Source organism: Lycium ferocissimum, chromosome 6 (assembly GCF_029784015.1).
Source record: "Lycium ferocissimum isolate CSIRO_LF1 chromosome 6, AGI_CSIRO_Lferr_CH_V1, whole genome shotgun sequence".
Classification (NCBI taxonomy): Eukaryota; Viridiplantae; Streptophyta; class Magnoliopsida; order Solanales; family Solanaceae; genus Lycium; species Lycium ferocissimum.
Genome location: NC_081347.1, coordinates 10,921,312 through 10,941,202, shown reverse-complemented (window position 1 = coordinate 10,941,202; position 19,891 = coordinate 10,921,312). Strand labels below are relative to the sequence as shown.

At 32.2% G+C, this 19,891-nt stretch overlaps 1 protein-coding gene and 1 long non-coding RNA gene across 2 annotated transcripts; both read right to left on the bottom strand.

The window, feature by feature from the left end:
• Nucleotides 1-300: 300 nt before the first annotated feature.
• Nucleotides 301-1,561, bottom strand: LOC132060650 (uncharacterized). The gene is made up of 3 exons (XR_009415973.1): nt 1,055-1,561; nt 845-965; nt 301-757 (listed from the first exon to the last, which is right to left on the bottom strand). It is a non-coding gene; the product is annotated as an uncharacterized LOC132060650 (long non-coding RNA).
• A 6,777-nt stretch (nt 1,562-8,338) lies between these two features.
• On the bottom strand, nt 8,339-9,287 carry LOC132060649 (cell wall / vacuolar inhibitor of fructosidase 2). Its single transcript, XM_059453630.1, has one exon. The coding sequence runs from the start codon at nt 9,046-9,048 to the stop codon at nt 8,491-8,493; it is 558 nt and encodes a 185-aa protein (XP_059309613.1). The 5' UTR covers nt 9,049-9,287; the 3' UTR covers nt 8,339-8,490.
• Between the last annotated feature and the right edge of the window lie 10,604 nt (nt 9,288-19,891).

The following is a 19,891-nucleotide window of genomic DNA, read 5'->3' as shown; positions in this document are numbered from 1 at the left end:
TTGAACTGATCGACTTAACTCACAATAGGTAATATCAACGAAATTAAAAGAACACGTTTGGCACAAGTTGACCCCCGAACTCATCCATCAAAACAGAAAGTGTAAAAGCTAAAGATGCCTAAATCTCTCTTGAGGACCTATAACTTATAACATTTTTCTGTAGAAACATCAAATGATTGCTTTTTTAGTTTTCACATTCTTTGCAGTTCTTCAGACTACACAACTAGGCATATTACTAAATTTAATCGTAGATTTTTACCGTCAACAACTACTTATGGATCTAGGTTCAGTCATAGCCAATTCAAGATTAATCCTGGTAATGCAGAATACACAATCAATAACTATACCAAGGATACAAGAAACATCGGAAATGTATGCAGCTATCTATATGCGTGACATTATTAATTAGTATGACACGCATCAACTAGCAAAGCGAGTTCATCATGTCTCATGAAAATCACCCCTCAAAAAGACGCTATAAAAGGTGTAAGGATACTAATAGCTCATCAAAGAATCATAAGACAGACGAGTGTCACTACTTTTTTCTTCTCTACATTGCACTACTGTATGTTATAAAATTTACAGAATATTGCGAATTGGCATGAAAAATATAGGGACTTCAAGAGCTTACTAATTAACACTTCTAAATAACACTATTGTACGTTAACAGAGCCAATAATCCTCTCCAGAACATACTCTAGTTGTTTGCATCCTATACTTTGTTGATGATGGGCTAATCGTCTCTAACCGAATTCTCCTAAAGCAAAAACAAAATAAACACAAATGAGAAAATAGAACAATTATTAGTCCAAATAAATTTGAAAACAGAGAAAATTCAACTTACCCTATTAACCCAAAGACGCCTAACTCTTTCTACCCATTGTTGGACTGCTGCCAAAACTCTAATGAATCCATCTGAGGCCTCTGAAATCTGTTTGAACACATTTGTGTTCCGTGTCAATGCCCTATTCAGAATTTCAAAAGAACAATCATTTTTTCACGTAAATAAAAGGAAATAAATAGTACTAAACTAACTTAAATAAGAGTAACAGACTGTTTAAGTGCTCTGTTTTCAGCTTTGAACTGAATAATTTCGTACACAGCACCCAATCAAGGCTCAGAGCGGAAGCTCTCGGCCTCTATGAAGCGGGCATGAAGGAAAAGCGACCTCTCCACCTCAGGTACATAAAAAATGAGATGGTCCTAAAGATTACCGATCCCTCCAAACTTCAAAAAAACAGACTCGAACAGATTACGAAAATGCTCCATCTCAAGCATTTCGGGAGTTAAATATCGTTGGAAAGCGCATTCAAGTCCTTGGCATTCCGTATCACCATTAAATGAAGAGCAAAATTGGCATGCCATGGTGGTTTTGGGCAAAAAAAAAAAAAAGAAAAGGGAAATGGTTAGGGTTATCGGAACAAGAAATGCCTAAATAAGTGCTAAAAAAGTTTACCTCTGCCTTTGTTAAGCGTGGGGTAATTTAATCTTTTTTTAAAGACTTTTCAATATCGGGCTATTTTTCAATCACATACTCTAAAAATGGTTATTCGAAAGAAATTGGGCTAAAGGAATAAATTGTGCCTAAGAACGAAAATGTGTCTCAAGGCGACTTATATTTCATAGAAGTTTTGGAAGTGGATACCATTTGCTTTTACATAGAATTTTACATAAAAGTAGTTTCATAAAATTATTTGTTCTTTGAGTAAAAAATTTCTTGAATTATTTACTGGTGTTTGCGTTAAATATAAAGTTGGTCAAATATAATAGTGGTGGAGATTAAGATTAGGAAAGGACGTTAGTTATAAACTAATCAATTCAAGATGAATCATCAGAATACATAATGAAAAATATGATCAGTGTGAAGATTCATAAGCAGCTGACCTTAACTTCACTTTATTTAGAACTAAAGCATAGTTATTACTCTCTCCATTTCAATTTTTTTGTGTTAGTTAGTTACTATTTGGTCGATTTGGATAGTCAAAGCATATTTTCTTTGATGGTAATTCAAATACCTTTTAAATATTTTGAATTGTTAACTATTGAGACTTTATTACTTTTTATGTAGTTTCTAAATATTGTAAATTTTATTTCGATAAAATTGAAGAGTCTATACTCAAATTCGCACCGTAAATTAGTTAGTTTGGACCCTCATACTCCGAATCAAAGTTATACACATTGAAACAGAGGAAATACTATGTTTCATATTAATATAATCAAGAAAATCAGGATGATACCCCCCCCCCCCCCCCCTCTTTTTATTTTTATTTTTTATCACTAGTTAATTTAAGCAAATATTATGAGTGTGGGAATGAAGATGGGGTGAGGATCGGGGTCGGGGTCAAGGGAGTGGGGGATAGAGGGTCGGATATTGGGGATGGAGAGAAGATAATTAGTGTGAAATGCCACTTATAAAGCTTGTTTTCCTATTTCTATTAGGGAAGTCATTTTTCTGATTTTTTTAAAACTTGTTTTCTAATTTTGAAAAATAAAATATTTGACCAACCAAACATGAGAAAATTGAAAAATATTTTACAAAAATTATCTTCCTCCCCACTAGACACTCCCTTAAAGAGACATCTTCTCTAGATACCCATTACATGGTGCTTATACATTTTTGCCCATCCAACTATTAGTCATTCATTTATATTCATTTCAAATAAAGTCTAGTTATTCTACTAGTGAAAAAAGGGACAACCCTCTTATTTTATACCTTAACATTTCAAGAGAATAATTTCATATAGTATATGTAAAGGTCTAAACTAAAGAAAATAATGACACAAAGACTACAAGAATATTTCAAGTCTTGCTTGTTGATTTCATACGTTACATGACATGGATATTTATACTGTACATGTTTAGCAGAAGAGTCCTTCATGTGCTTAGATTTTAGCTATACACGTTTAGATGTACAATAACTCTTCCAGGGAGTTATTGTGTCGGCTAAGACTACTAAGGCTACATGACTAAGGATTGTATTCTATCCAGGTTGGGAGTGTCTATCATCCCCGCAAGCTGGTGTGGTGATTTCGAACAACACCAAGCTTGATGCGTAAAACTTGGAACTGATGTTTAGACAACGGCTTTGTGAGAATATTTTCAATTTGAAGCTCGGAAGGAATGAACTTTGTGTCCATTGCGCCATGAACCACCTATTCGCGCACAAAATGGTAATCAAAGTTGACATGTTTGGTGCAAGCATGTAATATCGGATTCGCTGTGAGATGAAGAGCGCTGATGATATTATTCGTGACCAGCAATGGAGGACGAGATAAGGAAACGCCAATATCCTTCAAGAGATAGGTGACCCATGTCAGTTCTGCAGCTAGAGAAGCCAAAGATCAATACTCAGCTTTGGTGCTCGACTTAGCTACTGTATGTTGCTTCTTGGATGACCAGCTGATGCAATTAACGCCAAGAAAGACACATAGTCCTGTGGTAGACCGTCGGGTAAGGGGATGACCAGCCCAAATTTCATCCAAAAAGCCTACTAAATTGAGAGACGACCTAGCCAAGATATGCATACCCAAGTCAGGAGTGCCTGCAAGATAACGAAGGACTCGTTTCCCACCCGTCCAATGTACAAAAATGGGACTTTGCATAAACTAGCACAAGAGATTAACTGAGTGTGAAATCTCTGGTCTCGTGAGTGTAACATATTGCAGTGCGCCAACAACGCTACGGTAATCCGAGGCTGTGACAAGTGAGCCAGAAGAAGAATGAAGATCATGTTTAAGAGCAAGTGATGTATGGATTGCTCTTGCATCCAACATATTTGTATGATGAAGAATATCAGTCACATATTTGTGTTGGTTTAAAAAGAGACCGGCAGAGTTGTGGTGTACCTTGACTCCAAAAAAATAATGGAGATCTCCCATATCTTTCATTGCAAAGCGAGATCGAAGCTTGTCGACCAGAGTGTTCATAAGCAAAGGACGGTTGCCAATCAAAATGATATCGCCCACATAAAGGAGTAAGAACATAGAGCCCTTGGAGGAATGGAACACTAAAAACAACGACGGATCTGCTTTACTACAAGAAAAACCAAGATGAAGAAGAAAGGAGCTGAATTTGTAGAACCATGCCCTTGCGGCTTGCTTTAATCCATAGATGGTTTTCTTTAATAAGCAAACATAATTCGGAAATATAGGATCAATAAAACCTGGGGGTTGCTCCACGAAGACCGTTTCAGAGAGATCACCATATAAAAATGCATTTTTGATGTCGAGTTGTTTGATGTGCCATTTCAATGTGACTGCGACAGACAAGACTAGTGGAATTGTGGTAGCTTTGACGACTGGACTGAAGGTGTCGACAACCTTCGAGCTGATTGTAGCCTTTCGCAACCAAACGTGCTTTGAAACGTTCCATTGATCCATCATGCTTTAACTTAGTCTTGAACACCCATCAAGATCCTACAACATTCATGTGGTGTTGGCGAGGCACCAATGTCCAAGTATCATTGGACTTCAAGGCTCTCAATTCATCGTTCATCGCAGCTACCCAATAAGGTTTAGTGAGGCTGTCGTGATGGTTTTGGGCTCGGAAGTATCATCATGACGTGAGGAAGGAAAGGTTAAGTATTGGAATGAGGGATTTGGCAGTGTCTTAGTCTTTGCTCGTGTAAGCGTGTGGTGGTTATTTGCTGCATCATTTGGTGTAGCCGAGATGGTATGATCGACGGGGCGAGGCCAGATGATGTAGCTACTGATTTTGATGATGGGGAGCAAACAGTTGGCGAAAAAGATGGACTTTCGGGAATCAGAAGTGACGACGAACCAGTGGTATGATTGGTGCGTTGGCTGGAATTTGTTGTATCTAAATGTCCATCTGATTGTGGTGTAACGGGTCCTTCAAATGCTGCAATATATGACTCCAAAGCCTGCTGATGTACAGGAATTATCGGGCCAACAATAGCAAGTTCATCATCCATGGTTGATGAAGAGATGGACTGATCGGGTTGTTGTGACTTAGTCGGAGATCGAGGAGTATTCTGCTGAAGAAACTATTGAAAGGTGGTGAGGTGCCAGTCATCTGAATCTACAAAAACTATATCACTGCTAGAAGCATAAGGCAAGTAGGATTCATAAAAAATTACATGTCGTGATATGAAAACCTTGCGTGTATGAGGATGGTAACATCTATATCCCTTGTGAAGTAAACTGTATCCTATGAAAACGCAAGGAAAAGTTTTTGGTTGAAACTTGTTCTTATTTTTTCCTTCGAGGTAAGGAAATCAACGACACCCAAAAACTTTCAAAGTATTATAATCCGGCTCTTGCTCATATTTCGTCTATGCCAATTTAGGTACCTTCATCTGAGTTATTATAGTTTTGATGCATTTGGTATTCAAATTTTACATAGTACAATGAACATAAATTTCTGCAGCATTGGACAAAGCCAATCCTTGTTTTGGTTTTGCATAGCTACTGTAATCAGATCTGATAGTGTTAATTGCCCGGTTTGTCCTTCAAATGGGCTTGTCTTTAACTTTTGCCTTTTAAATGGGCTGATCTTTAATTTTGCCCTTTAAAATCGAACGCCATTTAACATAAATTATGTACAGACATGGCGTATGTAGGGGCGCGTAATTTACCTGGAATATTATGATGCAAAATTATATGTCCCGCAAAAAAATTATTTGTTATGAGATACAAAAATTAAAGATCAACACAAAATTACTATTATATATAAGAGAGAATGTGAGGACTTTTGTAGTCCTCACAATAATTTCCCAAATTTTTAAAAACTTTTTCATTAATTACTTTTATGTCCTAATTTTATTTATTTAAGTCAATTTTTTTATTTTTTTGTTTTTAAAGTTTACTTTTCAAAATTATCGAAATTGGGACTTTTGTAGTCCTTACAATAATTTTCAAATTTTTTAAAACTTTTTAATTAATTACTTTTAGGTCCTAATCTTATTTATTTATGTCAATTTTTTGTTTTTGTTTTAAAAGTCCTACTTTTCAAATTATCGAAATTTTTCACGTTCTTTGAAGATCGAACACATTAAATAAGTGACCGCATCGCATATTCGGAGAGCTTCCTCCAAAGATTTTTTTTTTCCATACGAACCCTAATCCCTAATTAAGAGAGGACTTCAAGTTAAATTATGTATTTGTCTTAAAAGTTCATTAACTATGTATAAATTATTTATTTAGAATTAAATAACTTTGAAAATTAGGATACATAAGTTATAATGTCAAATTAAGTTCCAAATTTGATTTGCATTAAATAATTTCATCAAAATGGGTTAAAATATTAAAGAAAGTGGAATGAAAATTTTGTTTTTTATATAACTCCCTTATGGACTACATGGGTATATGATTGTTGTTGTTGTTATTATGCAACTTTCTAACACAAATTATATTTTGTTAAAATATCTCGCTTTTATATCGAGTTTGGGCGAAAAATAAGCCTGATCTTCACATAACTAGTAAGGGTATAAGTGCCAACGACCCAAAAGCAACTTCTTGTAGTAGGCCATTTTTATGGCTTGGACTGGGCCTCATGATTATCTCGAGAGTAAGAGAAGAAGGTAATCCACCACTTGGGCCTTCCAGTCCAAATTTCGTGCACATGGCCAAAAATATATTTTAGACAAAACATACATATATTTCTGTATATATTTTTTATATATATTTTCTGGATATTATTTTGATATGCGGCTATACAATGTAAGAAATTCCAATTAAAAAAAATGTACTAGCAAGTAGCAACCCCCTGCTTGTTTGTTGAAATCCATTTCTTTAGATCATTTCAACAAACAAATTCTATAATTGAACATCTTAATCATGAAGTCCAAATTATCTCATGTCTAAATTTTGATCTGGTAATTGATTTCTGTTCTCGTTTTCTTTTTCATAGGTTCCATAAAAGACATGTTCTAAATTTACCCAACAACATAAGGACACTGCTGCTGAGTTTTCGAAGTTGTACAAGGTTTAGTGCCTTGCATAATATAGAACAGTCTCCAATGCATAGTTCGAAATTATAGGGTCATCATACAATTGTTTGGCACATACATGATACATGTGAGTCTTTGATTTGATAAAAGAATACTCCTTATAATACAAAATTAAAAAAAGTTAATTCTTGAAGTAGGGGCAGGTTAGATTTTTGTCGATGGTGGATGGATTCACATGCATACTTTTAAAAGTAAACGACATTGTTCATTATATTTAGCAACAAATTTAAGATATTCATGAAAAGGAAAACTCATCTGACAACATTTTGAATAGACGAAAACAAATGGATAGAGAGAAGATTATGGAACACTAGTGTTTTGCACGATAGATATCAATTACTAATTTATTCTATATCAATATCTTATACAAAAATATTGAAAAACCTAATCATCATATAATGCAAATTTGAAAGGAAAACGCACTGTTTTCCATATGTTACAATCATAAGCTACTCTGTAGTTCAATCTCTAACCATTAAGGTTGCATAGAGAAGAAAGAATAAGTAACAGCCCGTTTGGATAGGCTTATGATTTTTAGTCTAAAAGTAAAAAGTCATGCGTTGGGAATTTTAGCTTATGATTTTTGGTTTTTTTTTTTTATTATTATTTTGGCTTAAAAATAATTTTTTAAAAGTTTTTTAATTTTTATTTTACCCAAACACTAAAAAATGCTTAAAAACTATTTTGACTTAAAAGCACCTAAAATAAGCCAATCCAAACACGCTCTAAGCAATAGCTAGAGTTGAAGAGGCACATTCTATCGCAGTTGTTTGTCAATAAGAATAATTGATAAGTTTAAATATTTTTAAATTTAAAACTTATTATTTTCTTAATACAGGCTAAAAGAAAATCATGTCATATAAATTGAAATGGAGGTAACAAGAATCAAATTTAAAACTCTTGTTCAGCTCGGAAACAAAAAAAAAAAAGAAAAAAGTTTACCTTGTTGTAGTGTCATATGAATTCCTTGTTTCGAAACTGAAATTTAGTGGACACTAATAAAAAGGAATTATTAGTCAAATAGATTTGGAAAAGGAAAGGAAAGGAAAAAAAAAAAAAATCTTCCCACCTTTTGCTCTAATTCCCTTCTTTTTTCCAACATAACTAGTCAAATACATTTGATAAAATAAAGAATTATATAGTACTCTCAAAAGAACCAACTTTATCATCATGACTATTTAATTGCCCTTAAGGAAAAGACTTTACTTATTTACACTTAACCTATTATAACAAGTAATCAATCTTATTTTTAAATTATTATCAATGTATTTTTTGTAAATAATTACTCCCAATTAATTTTTAAATGATTTGATTATGTGAAAATATTTTTACATTATCCGAGCATAAAAGGTAAAACTCTAAGGAAAATGAATAAACAAGGGCACCATTCGAATCCTCATTTCTTACAAAGACCACCCAAACACATAATATAATAACACAAAAGTTTACATTTCATATCACATGAAAAAAAAGAAAGAAATTAAACCCCATGAAAAAGGAAAAGAAGAAAAAAAAATATATCACCATCCAAGAGCATCAAGAATACCTAAAACCACATCACAAATATGCTTAAATCCATCTTCCCTAATAGCAAGTTGAGGAGGATAAGCCAATCCTGGATTCCTCCTAAACCCATTGTGACAAACATTAGGGTAATCAGCAGCAGCCATAACATGCATATAAGCATAGTCATAAACTTCATTATTCATATCTTGAAGTGAATCTTGAAGTGCATTTGTGGCTAATGCATACTTATCAGCACAATCCTTGAGGAGTTTCTTCATTAATACCACATCATTATTTGTGTAATTAGTAGTGTTAAGTACTAATTTTGAAGAAAGAAAAGAATTTGTGGCTGTGGCATTGGCCATTCCAACTTTGATCATTATGGTTGCTAAGCCTTTTGTGTCTGCTTTGAGACTTGTGGAATCAGATTTGAGAGAGGATACACAAAGATCATAGTATTTTGTGTTCTTACATGTTTTTTGGATGAGATCAATTGATGATGTGGTGGAAATATTTGGTTGAAGTGAAATCAAGAAAACAAGAATCAAGAAGAAGTAGAAATTATAAGACATTCTTGATGATTAAATGGCTTTGATTGATTTGCTTTTCAGATTCTTTTTCTTGTTTGGATTTGAAGATGGTATGGAGGAAAGGAATTTGATGTTAGATTTCTTGGTCTAGTAAAGGAATCATATAGTTGTATGGAAAGGGTTGCTTTCACTTTTATACTGAAAAGAATTTCTAAGTGGGGAATAGGAAAACTTAAATACACTTAATGGGAATTTATTTTTAAAAGATTTCTAAGTGGGGGAAAAGATAATTTTTTTTATCAGATGTCCCCGTATGGAATAAGAAAGATGAGTATTTGTGGAGGAGCATACAAAAACCAAAGGTTACGGTGGAACGAATATGATCCATCTACCCTTAATTAAAAATTTCGGGTTCGAGTCCTGAGTATACATATAAAAAAAATTTGGTAAGGAGCGCTTCCCTCTAAAATGAGCTATGCCCGATGAAAATTCTGATTGGTCGCGGCTCCAATGGTGATACTGAACACCATGTGGAAAAAAAAAAAAAAAAAAAGAAAACTGAAAAATGCAAAAGTTGAAAATATCATTCTCTGCTATATATGAACTAGATAATACCTTTTCATTCCCTATTATGCATAATTGATTGTTTTAGTTATTTTCTTGCTAACTATTCAACAATTTCCTCTCTAATTGAGACCTACTACTGACCTAGTTTCTCACTAGTAAGTTTTCTTGGTCTAAAAAATGAATCACAGTAGTCTGAGGGCTTCTTCTTTCTTTTTATATATAATAAACATAAGGCAATAACTTTAGCAATATGTAGGCTCAAAGATCAGTTTAACATAATATTTTGAAGAACATATATATTAATGAGAGATCATTAATTTAATGGAAAATAAGAAACACTAGTTACCCGTAAATGATGTCTTTAGATGGTAATATAGTGAACATTAATCACAATGAATAACGAAAATTCATAATTAGGGACTGACGGAATATAAGTTTTCATTATTACCCATTTTGAGCACCTCTATATTTATTGATTTCCCATCCGTTGTCCGGTCTTCGTATTGAGGCTTGATTGAAGTGCTCTCTAACAAAAGCGATTTCGTACGCAAAATGTGTCGAACCGAATTCTTTGATTAAGCATGAAAAAACACTTACCACTCCAACACAACTTTGTTGGTTTTTTAGCACCTCGTAATTTTCTTGGTTCTGTATTATTCAATAATTTATATTCTATAAAATTTGGATACTGGTCATTTTAGGGTCTATCTGTTTGTCACTATCGAACTATGGTACCATATAAATTATGGACTTTCAGTTGTTTTTGTAGTTTTTCTCCTAGTTGTGTGTAAGGGTCTGTTTGGCAGGGACAGTAACAATTAATAGCCCCTTTTTGGAAGTTGCCTACCTTCCAAAATGAGTTCACGGGACACACTGTTAGAAACTATTGCAATAAGATGGACCCCTTCAATTAATGTCCGGAATATTTGTTTCTTTTAGATTAGGCCATAGCTACTCTTGAACACATGTTCCAACTTCCAAGTACACGTATGTCTTTTGATGTCTACAATTATTGATTCTCTTTCAACCATTTTCTTTGTTAGTTTTGGGAAATGGTCTTACTAGACATTATAGATATTATTTTAATTATACGATTAATTTTATAAAAGATTAGTGAATGAATAATAATACAAAAATCTTTCTAGGGTCATTTTCCTTTTCTTTTTTTTTTTTCAAATTATAATTGGTCATAAAAAAATCACTGCCTTGTTATCTATCCAATAATAGGGGTTATTATTTGATGTCTAGAATTGTTGATTCCTTTTCAATATTTTCTGTATTATTTTTGGGAAATTGATTTTATAATGTCTTATGGTGTTCTTTTAATTATGTAACTTCTCTCAACACCCCCCCCCCCCCCAACCCTTTCAAATTCCTATTCTAATTGGCCATAGAAATTCATCTCTTCGTTATCTCTTTTAATAATGAAAGGATTTTAGTGGGGAACTTAAATACAAAAGGTATCAGAAACATCAAGGAAAAAAAGGAGGAGGAAACAAGCTAAGTGTCCAAGTAAAATATGCAATAGTACAAGTAATGGTTTCATTTCATATTATATCTATTTACATTGTTGTTCACAATTACGGATTGTGCCTTTCATTTCTCAATAGTTTAGTATGATTCATCATAAGTTTTCTCTGAATAACATATTATGGTGACATCTAAATATTTCAAAGATAAGAATTTGTAAGCTTATAGTAATACCTTTACAAAACTCGCGAGGAAGTATGTTTTAGGGAAAATTTTAATAATGTACAATCTAGCATATAAAATTACATTTGCATAGCCATATTTTTTAATTACACCCCGTAAAATCATTTTTTCACAATATACAACTTTATACATCTGGAGTAGACAATGTATTAACCTTGTATAATAATGTATAGAGTGTATAATAATGTATAAGAGGTGTTTATATCCAAGAAAATTCAATTATATACAATAATATACAACATTTTTTCAATTGTAGTGAGCGTACAAATATACAACAGGCTTTTGAAGTGAGGGTACAAATTGGGCAATTTCGGGTAATTTTTACAAACATAGACAATTTCGGATTTTTTTTTTTTTCAAATAGTCATAGAGGGTTATTTTCCCTATGTTGTTTTATGTACACGTACGTAATTAAGTTTGGACTGATCTTCACTAAAAATTGATTAGATTTGCCGTTCACGCGATTATAGCCCGTATTATTAAATTCCATTTTTTTTTGTGGAGGGGGGGGGGGGGGGGAGAGAGAGGGGGGGGCAAATAGAATTTTTAAAGAATCTTATATCATTTCAATATCTATAAACGGTGACAATTGCTCAGTCTATTTGATCGAATTGATAGATACGAAAACCTCCCTATTCTTTGGATTTTATCAATCAGATTAAAAAAAAAAAAAAAAAAGAATAAGAATTAAAATCTTACCTTACATTAATCTTTTTTTATCCATCTCATAAAAAAATTGGATTTGTTGTTTGGTGTATTTATCTATTTTAAATCATTGAAATCGTTGATGATTCAATTAAAAAAAGATAAGTCTTTTTTCCTAAGATGATCTAAATTTCTTCAAATAATGATGTCGAAAGATAAATCGTTTTAATCATTCCTTAGAAGCTAAATCTTTGCTATTTGAAGAAGTATGAAATAGGTCAATCTCTCCTATTGAGTCACGTGAAGATGCAGAATCAAAAAGAACTCATTTAATTTAATGCCCCGAAGGATTCCTTTTTTGATTCTGGACCGCGAGAGTTATTTCTTTCGATCTCCATCTTTTTACCCGTAATAGGTATTGGTATATCCGGATTTCGTTCTTTCATTAGCAATTGACAAGGTCGGTTATTCTATCTATTTTTTTTTTATAGATAATTTGGATGACTGAAATAAAAAAACCTATCTTTGTTTTTAAAAACATTCTTGGACAATGAAAAAAAGAAGACTTTTTTCTTCTCTTAACTCTTAAGTTAAGTAAAAATAATGAAATTGAACTACATATGGTAGAAGTATTATTCGATATTTTACAAAAAAAAATTCAATTTGGAGTTGAATTTGTCATCCAACTTTATCACATTATTCAAGAAACAATTGTGGATTGTGAAAGTGAATCATGCATGTGCATGTTACGTACTCCATCCTTGGAAAGCTAGATTGTCACCACGTGAATTGACAAATCAAAGTCAATAAAATCTTTCAGCATACATATGATAGATGCATGCAAGTGGGTTGAGATTTATGTCAGTTAATGGCCAATTATTAAATCATCATAAAGGTAATTAAAGATAAGTAATCTTATAATTGATGGGATTAGTTAATTAGACAAAAGTCAGTACTTTCTATAGTATCCTAAAATCACAAAAAAGAAATATCCAAAACAAGCTACGAAATTCATCATTAATCAGTCGCTAAATATATAAACCATATCTAGCAATGATATTTTAATAATCTGTCGCTAATTAATCGTTAAATAGAACTATTGACAATTTTTTGTTGTTTTAGTCATGGAAATTGTCCATCATTTTTTTTTTCTTTACAGTGAATGCATTGGTTGACAATGCATATCAAGATTCATTTACACACTGGTATACATATATAACTACATATAATTAGATACATCGTACTTTATTACACTTTTTGTCCGATATTCTTGTTTGGTTAAACTTTCGATTTGTAGATGTCACAAAATATTGTCACTTTATAAAAGTATTATTATTTACTTAAATATCCGCAAAGCTACCCGCTACGTACATTCAAGAAAGAGAAAGCTATAATAAAAAAATAAAAATAATAAAGCATTCATAGTCTTCCTCAAAAACCAAGCTTAAGTTCCAGTCTTTACGGTCAATGATCCTACTTGAACAATTATGTAAGTATATAATTCCATTCTTTATAAGCAAAACAAGAAAACTAAAAAAAATATAAGAAAAGATTATAAATCCAAAGCATTTCATACTCAAAAATATTTATATCATGCTCATAAGTCGCGATCCTAAAATTATTCGTAAAGGATGGTATGAACTAGGACAAACTAGCCATCAAACTACTTAGTATTCCTGAAAAGAAGAATCAGAGCACAATTATTTTGTATTTAAAGACACTTTAGAGATAATTAATAACCCTTGTACTGTACAAAACTTAGGAAGTAAACTTCAAATTTTAGCTCCGTCTATGTTAACTGCTAGTCAGCAACAATGACATTACTTGAATTTAGTAGTTGCAAAAGGAGGAAAACTAGTACTGAAATAAGCAAGTATCATGGTTACAATTAGGGGTGTACATGGACCGGGTTGGTTCGGATTTTTTAAAGACCACACCAAAACAATTGCATCGGGTTTTTAAATCTATAAACCAAACCAAACCAACAAAAGTCGGGTGTTTCAACCTCGGGTTTTCTTGGTTTTTTGGGGTTGCTCGGGTTTTTCAGGTTTTTTCTGGTAAAGTCTTCATACAAAACATATAACTTATACTTTAAATATTTCTTTAGTCCTACTAAGATACGACTATCTAATTAAGATATTTATTAAGAAAATAACACAAAACGTGATGAGAGAGGACATTATTCAACGAAAAAAATTAATGAAACTGCATAAAATTAAATGATCATAATCTAAAAGTACTAAGTCATGCTACAATAAATACGGCTAATTTATAAGGCATGTAGAAAATGATCATAATCTAAAAGTACTAAGTCATGCTAAAATAAGTACGGCTAATAAGTATTAATTACATGACTAGATATTAAAGGAAAAAATAAAATTAAATTATGTATTTTCACTTTCTAAACTAATTTAAAACTAAAGAATAGATATCAAAATTATTGTCATTCCAGTGTTAGTTATGAATTTCTTTTGTTAGCATTAGTATTGATTTGATTTTTGTTGAGTTTTATTTGAGTTACTAATATCATTGGGCTATAAAACTTATTGGACCATTCAAAATTTTAATTCCAAACTTGAAATAATATGTTAAAAGACAAAAAATTATGAAAAAGTTAAAGAAACATTTATAAATTACATTATAAATAAATATTTTTTCTATAAAATGTGTTTGAAATTTTATAAATGTAACGTCTGGTTGGTTTGATTCGGTTTGACTTTTTTTAGTTAAAACCAAACCAAACCAATAGTGTTTGGGTTTTTCTTTTTAAAAGCAAACCAAGTCAAACCAAACCGCTAGTCGAGTTTTTTTCTCAGTTTGATTCGAATTATCGGTTTGGTGCGGTTTGTCGGTTTACTTTGTACATCCCTAGTTACAATTGAATGGAAGAACAAGAAGTGGAAGAAGTTTAAGCAAAGAAATAAATTAATTAGAAACTCAATTGTATGCCAACCCTTCAGACCAGTAGAATTACTGGAAGTTTTCAAGTGCCAGACACAAGGGTTTGAAATTATACTTGACAATTTCTAATTCCAGACCCATATATTTGAAACTTAAAATTTCAAACAAGTCATTCTCAACTTCAATCTCACTGGTCTAACATTAATCCGGAGATGGTTAAAATTTATAAACTTCAACTATTCTTTAAATAGAGGTCCTAAATATAGCTATTTGCATTGTGCAGTTGCCCCTATAAGTAAAGGCGGACTCAGAATTTCGACGCAGAGGGGGCATCAATGACAATGCCTTAATATAGATATATCAAATTATTGCTGTGAAAGTTTGGCTTGCAAATCTTGAAAACTTAATAATTATGATAAGTTATTGGTAAAATAGTAGTATAAAATATAAACTTCAAAATTGGAAGAAGGAAAATGATTTAGAATGGGAAAAAGATATATTAAATTTTCTTTTGTGTGGTGTTGGGGCGGGGGGAGGGGGTAAAGGGAGGACTAGAGAGTTAAAATAAAATTTAAAAAAAAAAAAAAAAAAAAAAAAAAAAAGAAGAAGTATGTGAGCTTATTAATTTATAGAATCTACAAAAAAAACTCAACAAAAAATAGAAATAAAAGTGCTACAAGTGAGACTCGAACCCAAGTGTTGTCGTACAAGGACCTAAGAGGCTAAACAACCAAATGCACCAAAACAGTATATACTTGTCAAGGGTCCTGTTAAATATATACACGTTCTTTAAGGTATATATACCATATATACACAAGGTATTCCTGAGGTTAGGGGGGCACATGACCCCCTCCTAATAGGGTGGGCCCGCCTCTGCCTATAAGTTGCAATGGCAATTCTTACATAATCAAAATAATATAGTTCTCATGGAAGAAGTAGCTAATAGCTTGTTTGGTCAAATATCTAAAAATTGCTTATTTTGGACAATGTGTCTTGGTATAAATTGTTTTCAAACTTTTTTTTTGAAGAGTAGTAGCTTGTGTTTGACTGATCAATAGAATCTTCTTCTTCTTTTTTTTTTTTTTTTTAATATTAGAACATTAATCCGTACTTCACCAAGATTTCAAAAATATTTTTGGAGAAAAACTTAAAATTTCAACTTTTGAAAAGCGACCTTCGCTACTACTAATAAACACCAACTTTTGATCACCCATAATGTTGCAGTAGTGGCTTGTGCTGCAGATCTCATTGTTTCATTGTAAGGTAATTGGTATGTAATCCAAGGGCCTTATGTAAAGACCTTCATATAATCATTAGACATGTCAAACTTAAGAAAGTATCTGTAATCAATGGCTAAAGATAGTCCCTTAGCCATTTGGACATGATTTCATCTCATGAGATGAAATCATGTTTGGACATGCAATTTGAATTTCTTAAGTTACAATTTTTTTTATAAACATAAAAACCCCACAAGTTGTGAAAACCATAAAAAATTTCTCAATTCTTATACAATCTTACCAAATGAGTAAATCATAGTTCATAATAAAATTAATACGCTACTAGAAGACCTTTCTAAAAAATACAACATCAATTGATCAAACTTTAGTTCAATAAAAAAGAAAATTTAACATGAATAGTAATGTAACTACTCTTTAATATAATCCTCCCACATGGTAAACATGATTGGTAAATATATTTTACCAACTTGCAGATTAACATTTAATACAAATGGTTGGTAAACATGATTGGTAAATATATCTACCAACTTATAGGTCTTTTTTTTTTTTTTAATTTTTTTTTAATAAAATTTAAACGTATGAGTCAAATTTTACATTTATATTTTTTGAAATCATGATTTCAAATCCCAAATCATGTCTTTTTGGATGATTTGAGATTTCATCTTACGAGATGAAATCAGAGATGAAATCGCATGTCCAAACGCCTACTTAGAATCTCCAACTACCTTAGTTCTTATTTCATTTCGTTTACTGTGGTGGGCTTCCTCAATTTCATCATCCATCAATGTGTTTTCTTGCATTTTACTTTTCGTTCTCTTGTTACTTCTAGATAGTGCATCAATTTTATTCTTATAGTTCTACTTTGTCTCCCTATATTTTTTTAAGTTTACTCATTCTTAGTTATCAAGCACACAGATGAACTTTAGTATAAAACTATTTACATTTTGACAATCAAAAACCCAACAACTAAATACCAAAGATTGATGCAAAAGAAGAGTAGGGGGAAGACGGAACCCTAAACCTGACTCATCACTAGCCATCTCATTCCAAAGCCTGCTCATTAGCCAACTGACAACAAACCAGCTTAACATAGCCAACTTACAAGACAATCGGCATGCGCACACCTTTTTACGAATCCTTCTCTTTTTTATTCTTATTTTGTTTGTCATGTTTGTGTACGTAGATAATGAATCTATAATTCACTTTCTATTTTGAGATGTCACTTTTCTTATATTTTTTTCCTTTCTATTTTAAGTTTCAACACTATTAATTTCATGTTCTTTATTTATTTTACTTGAAGACCATTTTTTGAAGATAAAAAGTTTTACTATCTAATGGACCAACAAACAGAGAGTTTGCTTTTGGCATTTCAATGGTGTGCCACTATGACTATATCTTTTAGTTTATTTTATTTTATTATTAGTATAAATGTATAGGTCATGATTTGATTTTACTTTTTGTTCAATTTTTCTGAAAATGTATTAATTTGCCCTTGACTGTATAAACCTGTGTTTTTTTTTATTAGTATAAATGTATTGTTATACAAGAGAATTTTTATTTTCTCTATCTCTATAAAAGTTCAAAAATATTACTCCATATGTTTGAAGTTATATGTCTTACTTTCTTTGTTAGTATTTTTTAAACGAATGTAACTTTATACATAGTAAGTCTTTAAATACAATATCCTATATGACATATTAATTAAGAGAACAAGTTTGAAAAGATATTTTTAGTGCATTACATACATCTTTAGTAGGCGTTTGGACATACGATTTCATGTCATGAGATGAAATCCTAAATCATCCAAAAGACATGATTTGAGATTTCAAATCATGATTTTAAAATTTTTAAATGTAAAATTTGATCCATAAGTTTATATTTAGTAAAAAAAGACCCATAAGTTGGTAGATATTTTTAATAATTATTCCCACTAACCATTTACCAAACTCATTAACTTCTATCAACCTTTATTTATGTTTGTACCATGTGGGAGGATTATAGTAAAGAATAGTTACATTACTATTCATGTTAAATTTTCCTTTTTATTGAACTAAAATTTGATAAATTGATGTTGTATTTTTTAGAAAAGCCTTATAATAGCATACTAATTTGGTTGTGAACTATGACTTGTTCAGTTGGTAAGATTGTATAAGAATTGCGAAAGTTATAACAGTTTTCACAACTTGTGGGGTTTTTATGTCTATGAGAAAAAATACAACTTAAGAAATCTAAATTGCATGTCCAAACATGATTTTATCTCATGGTTTCATCCCATGGTTTCTAATCATGATTTCAAATCATGTCCAAACGGTTACTTAGTTTAAAATCATAAGATTATTAGTTTAAAATCATAAGATTAATTTTTTACTTTATTAAATCAGTATCCAGTCAAATTAAGAGACTTAAAATGAAATGACGGGAGTACTATTTTGTAAATTGACTTATGTATTTCGGAAAAGGGCCAAATATACCCCTATACTATCAGAAAAGGGCCAAATATACCTCTCGTTGTACTTTGGGTCCAGATATACCCCTACCGTTATACTCTGGGCACTAATATATCCTCCGCCGTTAAAGCTAATTGAGGTGGAGCCCAATCCCTTATGACATTATTATTTAATTGAAATAAATATCATGTGGCATGCAACCTCACTAATCACCTTTCACCATTTGGCACCTTCGAAAAACATAAAGGATTTGAAATCCATTCCGCGTTAGCTACTGTTACTATAAAGCTGAAGTTTTTCAAAGAACATTTCGATGCCTATAACATGTTTGAGAAAAATGGCAGAAGAACAAGGAACATAGCAATTACAAATTCAAGAATTTGGCGTAGGAGAAGAAGAAAAAGCATGTCTAGCAATCATGGTTATACTAATTGAATCGCCCATAAATCTTTATAATCAGGAATTTGGGTGTAATCTTTTTTAATCAATTTGTGAAAGAATCACACTATAATTAGGAAAGCCGGCCCATTTAATTTTCCTAAAGAATTTGTGAAAAGAATCCCACTATATATTAGGACTTGGAGTCCAAGCCAAAGTACTAAACCCAAGTACAATTAGGTCAGCCTTTGAGAATCCATACATGTTATAGAAAAACGCTAAATCTTTCTTGTGCAGATTCAGACGATAGAGCAATTAGGTGCTAACGCTAAAAAATTATATTGGAAGGGGGTGTGTGGGGGGAGGGGAGGGGGTGCTAATGGTGAAAGATGATATTGGGAGGTGGGTGTGTGTGTGTGTGTGGGGGGGGGGGGGGGGGGGGGGGGGTTTAAAATTGAGTTTGATTGAGGTGGCATGGTGTTAGTCCATTAAAATATTAATGTTATGTGGGATTGGGTTCCACCTTGTCAACTTTAACGGTGGAGGGGTATATTTGTGCCCAAGTATAACGGTAGGGGTATATTTGGACCAAAAGTATAACGAGGAGTATATTTGGACCCAAAGAATAACGAGGAGTATATTTGACTCTTTTTCGATTGTACAGGGGTATATGGCCGCACAACATTCATTTGACATCCCTTCGACCCCGATTCCCTAGCTGGCCGCCGACTTTCGATGCTGACTTTTGGACAGCCTATCCTCTCTCATGTCGCTATAAGGATTTAGGCTAAGGGCCGGACCAAGTGAGTAAAATGTGAGTTTAAGCTGTTAGAGAAAGTACACTTTATTTATTTAATTACATATTCTCAACACGTCCCCTCATGTGCAGGCCAAAAATTCTTTTTTGATATTGCATGACGGTGAGATTCGATCCCAGAATCTCTGTCTGCTCGGATACCATTGGAGAACACATCAACGCGGGTCAGTCTACCTTGA

What these genes read in the sequence shown, in the direction of transcription:
- LOC132060649 (XM_059453630.1), bottom strand. Translation starts at nt 9,048, where the DNA reads ATGTCTTATAATTTCTACTTCTTCTTGATTCTTGTTTTCTTGATTTCA.